General features: G+C 38.6%; 1 protein-coding gene across 1 annotated transcript in view; it reads right to left on the reverse strand.

Moving 5' to 3' along the window:
- Positions 1-13228, reverse strand: part of ipo11 (importin 11) — a 147587-nt gene that overhangs the window by 106884 nt on the left and 27475 nt on the right. The window contains exons 9-14 of the mRNA XM_028458673.1: positions 12926-12996; positions 12641-12833; positions 9891-10043; positions 6909-6952; positions 2971-3061; positions 2517-2564 (exon numbers count right to left, since the gene is read on the reverse strand). Coding sequence (XP_028314474.1) covers positions 2517-2564; positions 2971-3061; positions 6909-6952; positions 9891-10043; positions 12641-12833; positions 12926-12996 — 600 coding nt within the window. The remainder of the gene's footprint in view (positions 1-2516; positions 2565-2970; positions 3062-6908; positions 6953-9890; positions 10044-12640; positions 12834-12925; positions 12997-13228) is intronic.

Raw genomic sequence — 13228 nt, forward strand, 5'->3', positions numbered from 1 at the left:
AAAAAAAGGCCTTAAAGCGCCATTTAATACCAAATCTTAAATTTCATATCAGCCTGTTATCCCGTGAAGCAATTTCTGGTTAAAAAAAAAACTACATTAGCTTTAGGATATTGAGTATTTAACCCTTGGGGAACCTTTAAAAAAGTTATACTCTTTGAGCTTACGAACAAAAACACTAGCCTTTATAAAACTGTCAAATAAATCACATCAGATCTTTTCAACAACTCCAGACCTAATCATAAATATTAATTTCTTTCATAAAAACAATTTTTTTTTCAATGACAAAAACAAAAATAATGTGCAAAATGGAATATTTGCTATGAAGTTATATCAGCCTTGAGTAGGTACATAATTGATACTTAAAAACCTACAGTCTTTGAACTTGGGTAACACAATGGCACCCTTCAGGTCTTCAAAATGTCATATATACATATTTTTCCCATTACATCTTTTCAATAACATTTTTGCCCTTTTTGTCATAACCCCTGATTTTTTTCAATGAGAAAAACACTAAATTTGCTATAATTACAAAAATAAGTTGTAAAGTAGAATATTTGGCATGAAATTATATCAGCCTTGACTGGGTAAATAATTGACAGGAACATTAATTTTGAGGCATTATTACTTTTAGAGATATGAGCATTTATTGAAAGAAACCTACAGTCTTTGAACTTAGGTACCAAAACGGCACCCTTCATAAAAATGTTATAGAAATGTCATATATACATGTTTTTCCCCCACTTTTTTCACTATTTTCAATGTCTTCATACCTACCCATAGATGTAAAGTTTTTCATGATATCTTTATATTTTATTTTGTATGCCTTTTTGTCAAAACCCCTGATTTTTTTCAATGAGAAAAACACTAAATATACTATATTTACAAAGAAATTATGTGCAAAGTGGAATATTTGGTATGGTGGGTCAATATTTGATAGGAACATTGATTTTTAGGCATTATTACTTTAAGAGCTATGACCATTTACTGACATTAACACTATTTGAGTGTAGGTACCAAATTTTCAATAAATGGCACCCTTAATAAAAGTGTGATAGAAATGTCATATATAAATGTTTTTTTCCAACTTTTTTCATTTCAGGTCTTCAGACCTAACCATAAATCTAAAGTTTTTCATTACATTTTTATATATTTCATGTAAAAATCACATTTCTCAGTTGCCTCTTTTGAAACAATCGCCAGCAGTAAAAATAAGTCTGACCAGAGGAGGATGGTTTTGTAGCAAATATGAATAATAATTCAACAGAGTGAGGCGTGTGACGGCTTTAATGATGCAGACTGAGACGTGTAATCTTAGAGAAACAAAATGATGTAGATTATCAGGGTATAGTTAGATGTAATAGCGACATTATGATTACATTACTATTGGCCTGTAAAAAGATGCACTCTCTCCTTCAGCTCCTTCAGGCACACATATTCTCGTCTGCTGATTTAGTAACAGCGTCATTAGAAAAAGTGAAACCTCTGAGGGTTGGGGCGTCAGCAGAGGGCCACTTACTGCCACTAATTTAGTCGTACGCACCATGAAGCCGTCAGCGGCAGCTCCACTCTAATGATTTAAGGCGTAAAAAGTAGACAGAGTGAGAGGAAAAAATGTCAGAGGGAAACAAAATCTCTACAGACACAAAAAATTGGAAGACAGTGTCTATATATATATATATATATATATATATATATATATAAAACTTAATTAAATAATAGTAAAATAATCCACCCAAAGATCCAAAGCTACTTTGAGTTTGGATCAAAAACCTATAGCTGGTGCTATTAACACTTTTTAAGTAATATGTTAATGTTCTACTTTTCAAGAAGTTTACTTTGATCTCCTGACATATTTCGACTGTCAACTGCCAGTCTTCTTCAGAGGTGTGTGTCCTTGAGTTCCAGCAAGTTCATTTTGTCTTTTTTTTTTTTAATAAATGAAACCTTAATGGATCAAATAGTTCTAAATTAACCAATATCATCCATGAATCGAATCGGCAACAAGGAATCGTGATTCGAATCAAATCGTTAAAACAAATCGTTACACCTCTACTATAATATATATTTGTCTTTTTACTAAATCAAATTAAATTACGGTAATTATTCTGTTGCTTGGGTATCCCTATTTCAATGCCCTTAATGGTTATTAAACCTCCCAAAATTGTGAAAAAATGCATATTCTGGATTAATTGAGTAACTCTTAATTATTTATTATTATGACATATTTATTATTATTTATTGTGGTATGTTTCAGACGTAGGAATGGAACCCATTTTCATATTTTTCTCAAATAAAATGATGGTTGAATGTGTAGCAGCCACTATGTAACACGGACACGAAATCTCACGTGACTTTTGTCATAAAATGTTATAAAACTATATCTGTTCTAGAAAGCAAAAGCAAAAGAATCCTGTAATTTCTGTCAGTTTTTCCAGGATCACAGATAATCTGAGGGTGTATATATTTATATCTGGCAGAAAACATGTGATGTTACAGTTCATTGAATATTTGCTGACCTGCATCCTTGATCAGCAGCTGCACAGGATCCTCCACGTTGGTTGGTCCTTAAACACAAACGTTAACATTAATAATTAACGTCTCATGTTGTATGAAGCATGTATCCGTTGCTTAAAATAAAACTACAGCATTTACTGATGGAGCTACACTTGAACTCAAGTATACTGAATATATAATACAAGATATGAGACATTTATCAAAAACAAATGTAGGAAAAAACACCCTAAATATGGCAGGTACAAAAGCACCTGGTGGTAAACAGCAGTTCACTGAGATTTAAAGCAGATGTTTAATGGATGAAATGATGAGAAAGAAGAAAGAAACACTTTCCCAGTTTCATCACAAAACAAGTTTCAGATCTTTTTTTTGTTTGAAGCGAGTGATGAAAAGCAAAGAGAAAAAAGCTTTACAGCTTTATGTGAGAAAAGAAAGGATTAGGGTCATGTGACTCACCCTGTAGATTCTCCACCATCTCCAGGAGCACTGGTGTCAGCGTTTGACTGTAGTTGTGGAAAATATCCAGAAACAAAACCTCCGTGCTCGGCTAGACAATGAAAAACAAAGGAGACACTTGTAAAGAGGAAGAAAAATGGTGTTTTACTTCAACATCAACAAATATTTGTTTCCCTTGTCAAAAGCAAAATGTTTCTGCTTTATGTGAATTAACAGTAAAAAAAAAAAAAAATCAGGGAATTGAACACATTAAAGGTTCGTTTAACAGGAATGCTGAATATAGTTGGAAAAATATTAAATGTTATAGCATCATTATGACAGGTTCCCGCAGATCCTTAAAAAGTCTTAAAAGGCATTAAATTCATGAATCTAAAAATAAGGTCTTAATTATCATTAAAATGTCTTGAATCAATGTTTCAAAAGTGTTAAGTTTTAACACATATGTATAATTTTATGATTGTAAATAGGCTAAAAAAACGGTAACATTATTAGTATTTTTTTTTTTTTTTTTTTTTTTTTTTAACGGTATCATTTACCGTAACATCGCGCAATCACGACAGCGGAATCGACAGGGACCTGGTTGCAGCGGGACTCAAACAATGCCTGTTCAATGAAGATTTTTCTTAGTGGTTTTCATTTTTTGTACGTCTGCTGCTGTTTTATTATGATTTCTGGGTATTTTTCTAGTCATCTTGATTGTTTTTGGAGTGATTTTGATTATTTTAGTCTGTGTTTTTTGTGTATTTGTTTGTTTTTGTGTGTGCACCACAAGTGTGTGTGTGTTTGTGTGTGTGCACGCACGAGTATTTGTTTGTGTGCGCGCACGCCAGTGCTTGTGTGACTTGCGTGTATTTGTTTGTGAGTGAGACATTTTAATTTCAGCCTAAGCAGGGTTTAAATGTGCTTTATAGATAAACTGTTAAAAAAAAAAAGGAATCTGATTCAACAATTAATTTATTGACCGATTAATCGATTATGAAAATAATCGTTAGTTGCAGCTCTACTGAAGTAAATAAAAAAAATAAAGGTAATATAACTACTGGCAGCCACTCACTTGCATAACAAAGTTTTGCTTCAAAAGGTGAAAAAAATGACAGATTCAAAAATTATGATCAAACAAATCCCAAAGTGTTTGAATTCTGACAGAATAAACCTAACTTTACGACACCAGATACTGAAGTGGATGTTTCTCAACTTGTAGCTACTTTACATAATGAACTCCATCAAAAGGAAAGTAACAACTGGGACCATCACTAAAACTATTATCAATACTTCCTAAATGGAAAACAAAATAAGGCATATGTCATTCCATCAAACAGAAAAGGGAATTGATTAAAAAGTAGGAAAGCTCCAAACTTGCTTCTTATTGAGTTTTCAAAGTTTTCAAAGTAATTAGTTTTTTAATAGACTCTCCTGAGCTTCAATGCCACTTTTTTTTTTTTTAACGATACTGTGTCACAGAGCTCTCAAAGAAAGAGACGGAACATAAAACACCAGTGGATGAAGGAGTTTTCAGCTTGTCCCTCGGTTCAACCACAGATCAGTGCTCAGCGTGAGTTTAATCTACTTGTTCTCACAAACTGTGCCAGAGATGTGGTTGTGATGATTGATGAGCAGCTTATCTTTATGGTTCATGTGGTGTGGGTTTCTGGGTATTGTTGATATTCCTTCTATAACATAAGGAAGATCAGACCCTGCCTGACACAACAGGCCACACAGCTACTACTACAGCACCGAAACTGGATAAAAGTTGCAAATCAGAGTGGCAAAAAACGGACAGAAAAAGTGGTAAAAAGGGTTAAAAGTGTCAAAATTGGTTAAAAAGTAGGAATAATTAGTTTAAACTGGCAAATAATGGGCATGACAAAACATGAATGTGGTTAAATTGGTAAAAATGGGCATGTAATATGGTGACAAGAGGTTAAAAGTGACAATAATGGGTAAACATATGCGACATCAGGTGGAAAAGTGGTGGAAAGGGTTTATAAGTGCTGAAAATGTCTTTAAAGTGGAAATGTGCAGAAGAGTTATTGAAATTTGATGGAGAAGTGGCAGAAATAAGAGTAATAAAAATACAAATGCAATAAAAGGTGCAAAAATATGGGAAGAAAAAGTGATGGTGAAAATAGGTTAAAATATGGCAAGTTTGGTGGAGTTGCAAAAAAAAAAAGGGTAAAAATAAGCAAAAATGGGCTTGAATTGTTCAAAAATATTCTTAGTTTCTGGAAGGCATCTCCCAGTGTTTCACGACCTCAAACTGGGTCCTGACACCAAGGTTGAGAAACCCTGTGCTACAGGCCCTTGTGATTTCACACTCATGACAACTGAATAGGGGTGTACTTTGCCATGAATCTGATGATACGATTCACAATTTGCATGTCAAGATATATCACAATACTAAACAATACGATACACATTGCGATATATCACAATATCAATAATTACAATTTTCACTTTTAACTCACTCTCCTCAATGGCACTGAGCGTACAAAATACCCCCAGCCTGTGAGCCAGATAGCAAAATAATAGGTGACATGTAGGAGGTAGCAGCGGACCTTTGGATGAGAGATCATCCATGCTCAGCAGAGCTCAGAGGGAGAGAGGAAAGGGGTTTATGAGACAGAAAATAGCGCTACGTACAGAGTTGATGTTCCCAGCAGCGCATACTCGACCAGAGCATGTGTGGAACTCATGGATAATGTGGCGACGGTGAGATACAGTAGAATCATAAAAAAAATGGGGAACGCAGTGAAACTCTGCATGTCGGGGAGGAAGTTACGTGTGTACAGACTGACGGGAGAGAAAGTTGGAGGAACTCCAAAATACATTAAGAAATCTATTCAACTCTGACCCAGATAGATAAATAATAATAATTTTGCCATCAAAAGCCCTGTCTGTGTTTTTTTTTTGTTTTATATAAGGAAACAATGTTCAGATGTTATAGTTGTCACTAAAGCAAAAAAAAATAGCTTTAAAGTGACTGACAGGGGTTTTTACAAAAAGGCTGTTTTCTCAGCTTTTTGCTCTGAAACTGAAGATTTTATAAAACTTGCTCTATTCAACGGCTGATTACAAAAGAACGAAACGAGCCAAAAACAAATTCTTTTTTTGATGAAAGTAGAGGCTTCAATCTTTCAGAATGGTGTCAGATTTCAGATAGTCATAGTAGAAAATATTCTACAAAATGGTATGAAATAAGGGTTTAAGAAAAAATGGATTTGGCAATATATTGTGATATTTCACCGCAAAATAATTTAACGAAAAAACATTTAATTGTCACAACATATGCATAGCAAGTAACTCCCTGTCACTAGGTGTCAGTGAACGCACCATTAGGCCTTGTTAAACTGGAAGTTGATTGCACTTTATTTTCATAAAACATACTGGTTACTTTTTTAACCATTTAAGAACTGAACAGAATCAGAATCTGTTGTAGAAGCAAAAGTTAAACTATTTTTTTTTTTAAATGTGATTCGACAGTTTGATAAACATAGCACTTATTTTTTATATTTGTACTTGAATTACAGTTATTTACTGTTTACTTTTTCCCACAAGTTTAAAATAAATGAAATAAACTGCATTTCATACCATTTTGCACTTGTAAAGGTGAAATTCGCAATTATTGATATTGTGATATATCGCAATGTCTATTGTATTGTTTCGTATCAAAAAATATCGTAGCGTGACATGCAATCGTGAATCGTATCGTCAGATTCATGGCAATGAACACCCCTAGAATGAAATACATCTACACTGCTGTGAAAGACGCCTGGTGATGTCAACTTTAGAGTTCTAATATGTCCTGTTTACCATCAGGCATATACAAAGAAATGGGCTTGTAATCGGAGGGTCAACGGTTCTAATCCAACCTGCTAACAATTGATTCAGAATAATTATATTATACAGAATGTGAAAAATTAAAACATTGGATTACTTACCCGAAGACTATATTTCCAGGAGTCGCCACCGGTTTCTTCGACAGCTGCAAATGATAAAAAAGTTTAGAAAAACAGCAGTGTGCAACACTTATTTAGTTACTTCTTTCTTATAGGACAGACATGGGAAACTGTCAACACAAGGTCAAAATGCAGCCCTCACTCTAATTCTGTGCTGCCTCCAAAAGTAAATGCAAAAAATTACAGGAAATTACTGTACATAAAAGAACATGACTCCATAAACAGAAAACGGCAACATCAAAAATTACAAAAACATACAATGGCAGTAAAATACACAAAAAGAAAACAGTAATACACAAAATGACAACAAAAATAAATGACTCCAAAATCCAAAACAACAAAAAATACACACAAAATGGCAAAATAATTCAAATGAAAACACCAAAACTACACAATAATGACTTCAGAAACCAAAATGACAACAAAATACACAAATAATGACTCAAAAACACACAAAATGACAGAAAAATACACAAAATGAAAACAAAAACACACAAAACAACATATACCAAAACAAACTAGACAACAAAACACACAAAACAACATTTACAACAACAAAAACAAACTTAATGACAAAAAATACACACAACATTTTTGTGGCCCCACTGTGATCACAATTGCATTTCTCTGTTTGAGAGAAATTGATCCAAATAGTTAAAAAACTTGGGTGAGTAGAAAGTTTTGTGGCCTGTCAGCCTGACTCAGTGTTAGCAGCTTCAACAGGACCAACAGCAGGTCATTCCATCTGCTGAGGAATCTCCGCACTAAGCGATAGTGGAAACCTGTCTTTCAGGTCAGGTTAATGAACCACAAAGCAGAATGATGTCGTTCTGATGAGTGCATGCGCAATGATCTGTGGTGTGCATGTGTTTCAGTCACATTTATTCTCCTTAAAAGTTAGAACCCACTGGGATAAAAGAGTTTGTTATGTTTGCATAATTCTGCATTGTTCTGCAAAATTCATTTGGACGTAATTGGAAATTGTTGAACATTGTTGTTATTAAATCAGAGATGAGCAACTTTTATTACCGTTGGGGACCCAGAAATGTGATTCATGTCAGCATTTAGAATCATGACCAATCTGAGCATTACCACAGGAAACAACAATGGGTTTGTGTAATTCATTGGTTGTTTTGAATATTTTTGCTGTCATTTTGCTGTGCGTTTGTTGTCATTTAGCATTTTCTGAGTCATTTTCCTTTTCATTTTGTATATTGTGTTATTTTTGTGTTTATTTTTTATCTTCTTGTCTTGTTTTTGAAGTACACGTGTATTTTTGCTGTTTTATGCATTTCTAACTTTTACTTTTTGTTGTTTTGGCTGTTTTTGGAGTCTATATGTGTCTTCACTTTAATGGCAGCACAAAAAATTGGACTTTCTGCTTTTAACTCTTTCAATCAATAAATAGCAGCAGTAATATTTGGCAAAAAATAGTTTATGTAAGAGTTTTTATTATTGGCAAATTCCAAATTGTCTGATAATGACAAATATACAAAGATAACATTAGATCTCTTTATTGTTTAATTCATGGATATCCATATTTGTGACACGCCATGGCAAATCCAGGAACAAGTCAGCATGAGAGAAACCTTCACTTTCTGAGAAAATTGTGATATTCATTTTTGTTTTTTTCAAAATATGCTAGTTTAAGTTATAAAGAAAACACAATGTTGTTTTAAAACGGTAAACTTTGTGCTTTCCGTGTTTGTGGGTGTGAATAACCCACAGCTGATTAACGTTTACACTGTTTTATTATTGATTTCTGCCAATCAACAGCCCTCTGAAGTAAAACACATGGCTACTTAAGCATCTATTCTGATGAGTCGGACAAACTCTGCATCAGGGAGTGTTTATCGCAGCAGCAGCGGAGGAAATCATGAAGTCAGCGTTTGAAACGCTCGCCAGACGCTCATTGCAGACGTATCGCTTCCTTCTCATCTTCACTTCTCTGACACAGAATAATTGATTACAGCCGTAATTTATTGCTTTTTTTCTTACCACTGTGTTGTTGTTGGTAAGCGGGGGTCCTGTGCTATATGACCAGCATAGCAGCAGTGCTGAATTATTCCTAATAATCGTTTAACATGGGGTTGAATGATGAAGGTCGTTCCACTCCGTTACCGTTTTGTGATAACGAAGTGGAGTGGACAACATGAAAATGGGTCACAGCCATCACACGCTGAGATACAACTCAGTGGTTCCTGTTCTAATACCGAGCCCAGAGCTCACAGTAAACATGGTGATGCTGCTTTTAGTTGTTATGCTGCAAAGAAGTGGAACAAACTGCCAGCGGAGCTGAAGTCAGCATCCAATGTGAACATTTTTAAATCAAAGTTAAAGGCACTTTTTTTCTCTACTGCATATGATTGAGAGAGAGATTTTTTGTCATGTTGTTGATGTAATGATGATTTTACTGATGATTTTAATTGATTTTACTGATGATTTTAAATGTTCTTATTGATTTTAAACAATTGAATGTTTTATCATGTAAAGCACATTGAGTTGCCTTGAGTATGAAATGCGCTATATAAATAAATTTGCCTTGCCTTGCCTTACCTAATGTCCTTCATTACCTTTTTAAAAATTTAAAACATCAAAGTTGTTTTGGGGTTTCCATGGATACGGTTGATGATAACGGAGTGGAGGAGAAACGGAAAAGTGCTGAAAATCGTTTTTAATCAAACCTGCATTCGAAAAAAAACTAGTAGAACGAGAAAGCTATAAGTTTTCTGCTTTATTACGCAATACACACTTGATGTTTCCTGAAAATCATTAAAACGCCTGTAACTTCTTCAAATATTATTTGATTTCTGTGTGTGTGACACTATTGGCACATCATATTTGGTGTTAAGCTCTGCGCATAAAATCAGAATTTCAAAAATAATAAAAACATTTCAGCCCTGATTTCTAAAGAAGTTGCACACTATCACCAGATTTTCAATTCAAAGTGTTGCCAGGTGTTACCAAAGCTCTCAGGGTCCTCTTCCCACATCGCCAGCTCTTCCTCCGTGAGGAGGAAATAGTGGGAGACGAGGCGACGTCCAATTTCTGTGAGTGTTGGGTGCGTGAAGAAGGCCGTCTTGATCCTGTGAGCTTCCAGACTCTCTGGTTTGCTGTCTGTCAGGTAAAGAAAGATATGACAGAAAGACAAAAATAAGAGAGAAAAGGGAGATATTTCTACTACACTTTTATATTCAGAACTTCAAAGTACTCCTCCATGAACCGCCACCTTAACGTGGTGGAGGGGTTTGAATACCCAAATGATCCAGGGAGCTATGTTGTTGGGGGCTTAATGTCCCTGGTAGGCTCTCCCAAGGCAAACAGGTCCCAGGTGACGGGTCTGACTAAGAGCGGTTCAATAGCCATATATGTATATGAAAAAACGAAGGCAGTTCACGTCGGCCGGATTGCCGCTACCGGGGTCCCACCTTGGAGCCAGGCCCGGGGTTGGGGCTCGAGTGCGAGCGCCTGGTGGGCGGGGCTTTGCCCACGGGCCCCGGCCGGACAGAGCCCGAAAGGATGACGTGGGCCCGCCCTCCCGTAGGCCCACCACCCGCAGGAGGGATCATATGAGGCCGGTGCAATGTGGATCGGGCATTCGTCCAGGGCGGGGGCCTTGGCGATCTGATCCCCGGCTACAGAAGCTAGCGTTAGGGAAGTGGAATGTCACCTCTCTGGTGGGGAAGGAGCCTGAGCTTGTATGCGAGGTGGAGAAGTTCGGACTAGATATAGTCGGTCTCACCTCGACACATAACAAGGGCTCTGGAACCAGCCTTCTCAAGAGGGGTTGGACTCTCTTCTACTCTGGAGTCGCCAATGGTGAGAGGCGCCGGGCCGGGGTGGCTATACTTCTTGCCCCCCGACTTAGTGCCTGTACGTTGGAGTTTACCCCGGTAGACGAGAGGGTAGCCTCCCTCCGCCTTCGGGTGGGGGGACGGATCCTGACTGTTGTTTGTGCCTATGGGCAAAACAGCAGCTCGGAATATCCACCCTTCTTGGATTCCTTGGAGGGAGTACTGGAGAGTGCTCCTTCTGGGGATTCCCTCGTTCTGCTGGGGGACTTCAACGCTCACGTTGGCAGCGACAGTGAGACCTGGAGGGGCGTGATTGGGAGGAACGGCCCCTCTAATCGGAACCCGAGCGGTGTTTTGTTGTTGGACTTCTGTGCTCGTCACAGATTGTCCAGAACAAACACCATGTTCAAGCAGAAGGGTGTCCATATGTGCACTTGGCACCAGGACACGCTAGGCCGCAGTTCGATGATCGACTTCGTAGTCGTGTCATCGGACTGGCGGCCGCAACTTGGACACTTGGGTAAAGAGAGGGGCGGAGCTGTCAACTGATCACCACCTGGTGGTGAGTTGGCTACGATGGCGGGAGAGGATGCCGGTTAGACCTGGCAGACCCAAACGTATAGTGAGGGTCTGATGGGAACGCCTGGCAGAGTCTCCCGTCAGAAGGAGCTTCAACTCCCACCTCCGGGAAAACTTCAACCATGTCTCAGAGGAGGCGGGGGACATTGAGTTCGAGTGGGCCATGTTCCGTGCCTCTGTTGCTGAGGCGGCTGATCAGTGCTGTGGTCACAAGGTAGTCGGTGCCTGTCGTGGCGGCAATACCCTAACCCGTTGGTGGACACCGGGGGTGAGGGACGCCGTCAAGCTGAAGAAGGAGTCCTACCGGGCCTTTTTGGCCTGTGGGACTCCGGAGGCAGCAGACAGGTACCGACGGGCCAAGCGGAGTGCAGCCACGGCGGTCGCCGAGGCAAAAGCCCGGACATGGGAGGAGTTTGGTGAGGCCATGGAGAACGACTTCCGGACGGCTTCGAAGAGATTCTGGACCACCATCCGGCGTCTCAGGAGGGGGAAGCAGTGCACCGTCAACACTATGTATGGTACGGATGGTGCGCTGCTGACCTCGACTCGAGACGTTGTGGATCGGTGGGGGGATGCTTTGAAGACCTCCTCAATCCCACCGACACGCCTTCCAATCAGGAAGCAGGGCCCGGGGACCCGACAGTGGGCTCTCCTATCTCTGGGGCTGAGGTTGCCGAGGTGGTTAAAAAGCTCCTCGGTGGCAGGGCACCGGGGGTGGATGAGATCCGCCCGGAGTTCCTTAAGGCCTTGGATGTTGTGGGGCTGTCATGGCTGACATGACTCTGCAACATCGCGTGGACATCGGGGGCAGTGCCTCTGGATTGCTTACAGCGTTAATTGTAGCTGAAATTGAAAAATGTAACTGAACCCAACTCTGGTAGAGATTAAAGAATCAAGAATCAAATAAAACAGTGAAAATAGAGCCAAGTTGAAAGCAAGATAATGTGAAAGTTAACTCAAAAATCTAAGAACGTTTGAAAACCTCAGCAACCAAAAGAAAAATAAGAGATTATTAAGGAGAGCTTTCCAGCAGAGCAAAGGCCACACTACACGAGCTCAGAGAACAAGCTCAAGTGCCGTGCTCTGTCACTAACAAAGCACCGGGGACCTCAGAGTGTGAAATAAACATCAAGTGGGACAAAAATCTGCAACACGAGCATCTCTATACACCTCAAATCTAGTCTGGATTTCCTGCATATAGTGACTTCAGTCCCCTTTACTCCTGATTTAAGTCTGTAATTTAATCACTGATGTGATACGTCTCGTCTCAGGACTTTCTTGTTACATCACTCATCCTTTTGCCTCTGGGCTGCAGAAAATCTCCAACGTCTCATCTTGTACCGTCAATGTTCTTGGCAGGTTTGTAGGCGGCGTTTTTTACGATCATCTTGATGAGGTTCATGCACTGAACGATGAAGCGCTCGAAGGTCACCCCCTCCCCCGCTGGTGTGAACACGTAGCTGACGGCAAACTCTAGGGAGCGCTGGATCAGTGGTATAAACGCACAGGGATGACACTCCAGGAAATCTAATAACTGTAAGAAAGATAAAGAAAGGAGCAAGTTGGCTGTGAAAGATGGTTACAAAAAAAATCTGTATTACTTTATGATCTATTGTGGAAACTCACAACTTTAGTGTAGAGGATGATCGTCTTTTCCAGCTTTTCTCTGCATGTGCTGTCTGCTCCAATCTGACGACCTGGAATGTAAAAAAGAGATTTGTCACCATAGCTGCAAATTCCACTTTCATGATGTGAAATAAGTGAAATAGACTTTCTCAGGTGAAGTGAAGAGTTTGTGGTGTCAATTATTATAATAAGAAGCTAGTTAATTAACGTAAAATGGAGTTATGGATGGGGGGTGGGATTAAATAAGTATGTGCTCCTTTTCCGTCATATAAACTGAATTGCAAAAATGTGTTTACATATTCA

The sequence above is a fragment of the Gouania willdenowi genome, chromosome 9 (assembly GCF_900634775.1).
Source record: "Gouania willdenowi chromosome 9, fGouWil2.1, whole genome shotgun sequence".
Taxonomy (NCBI): Eukaryota; Metazoa; Chordata; class Actinopteri; order Blenniiformes; family Gobiesocidae; genus Gouania; species Gouania willdenowi.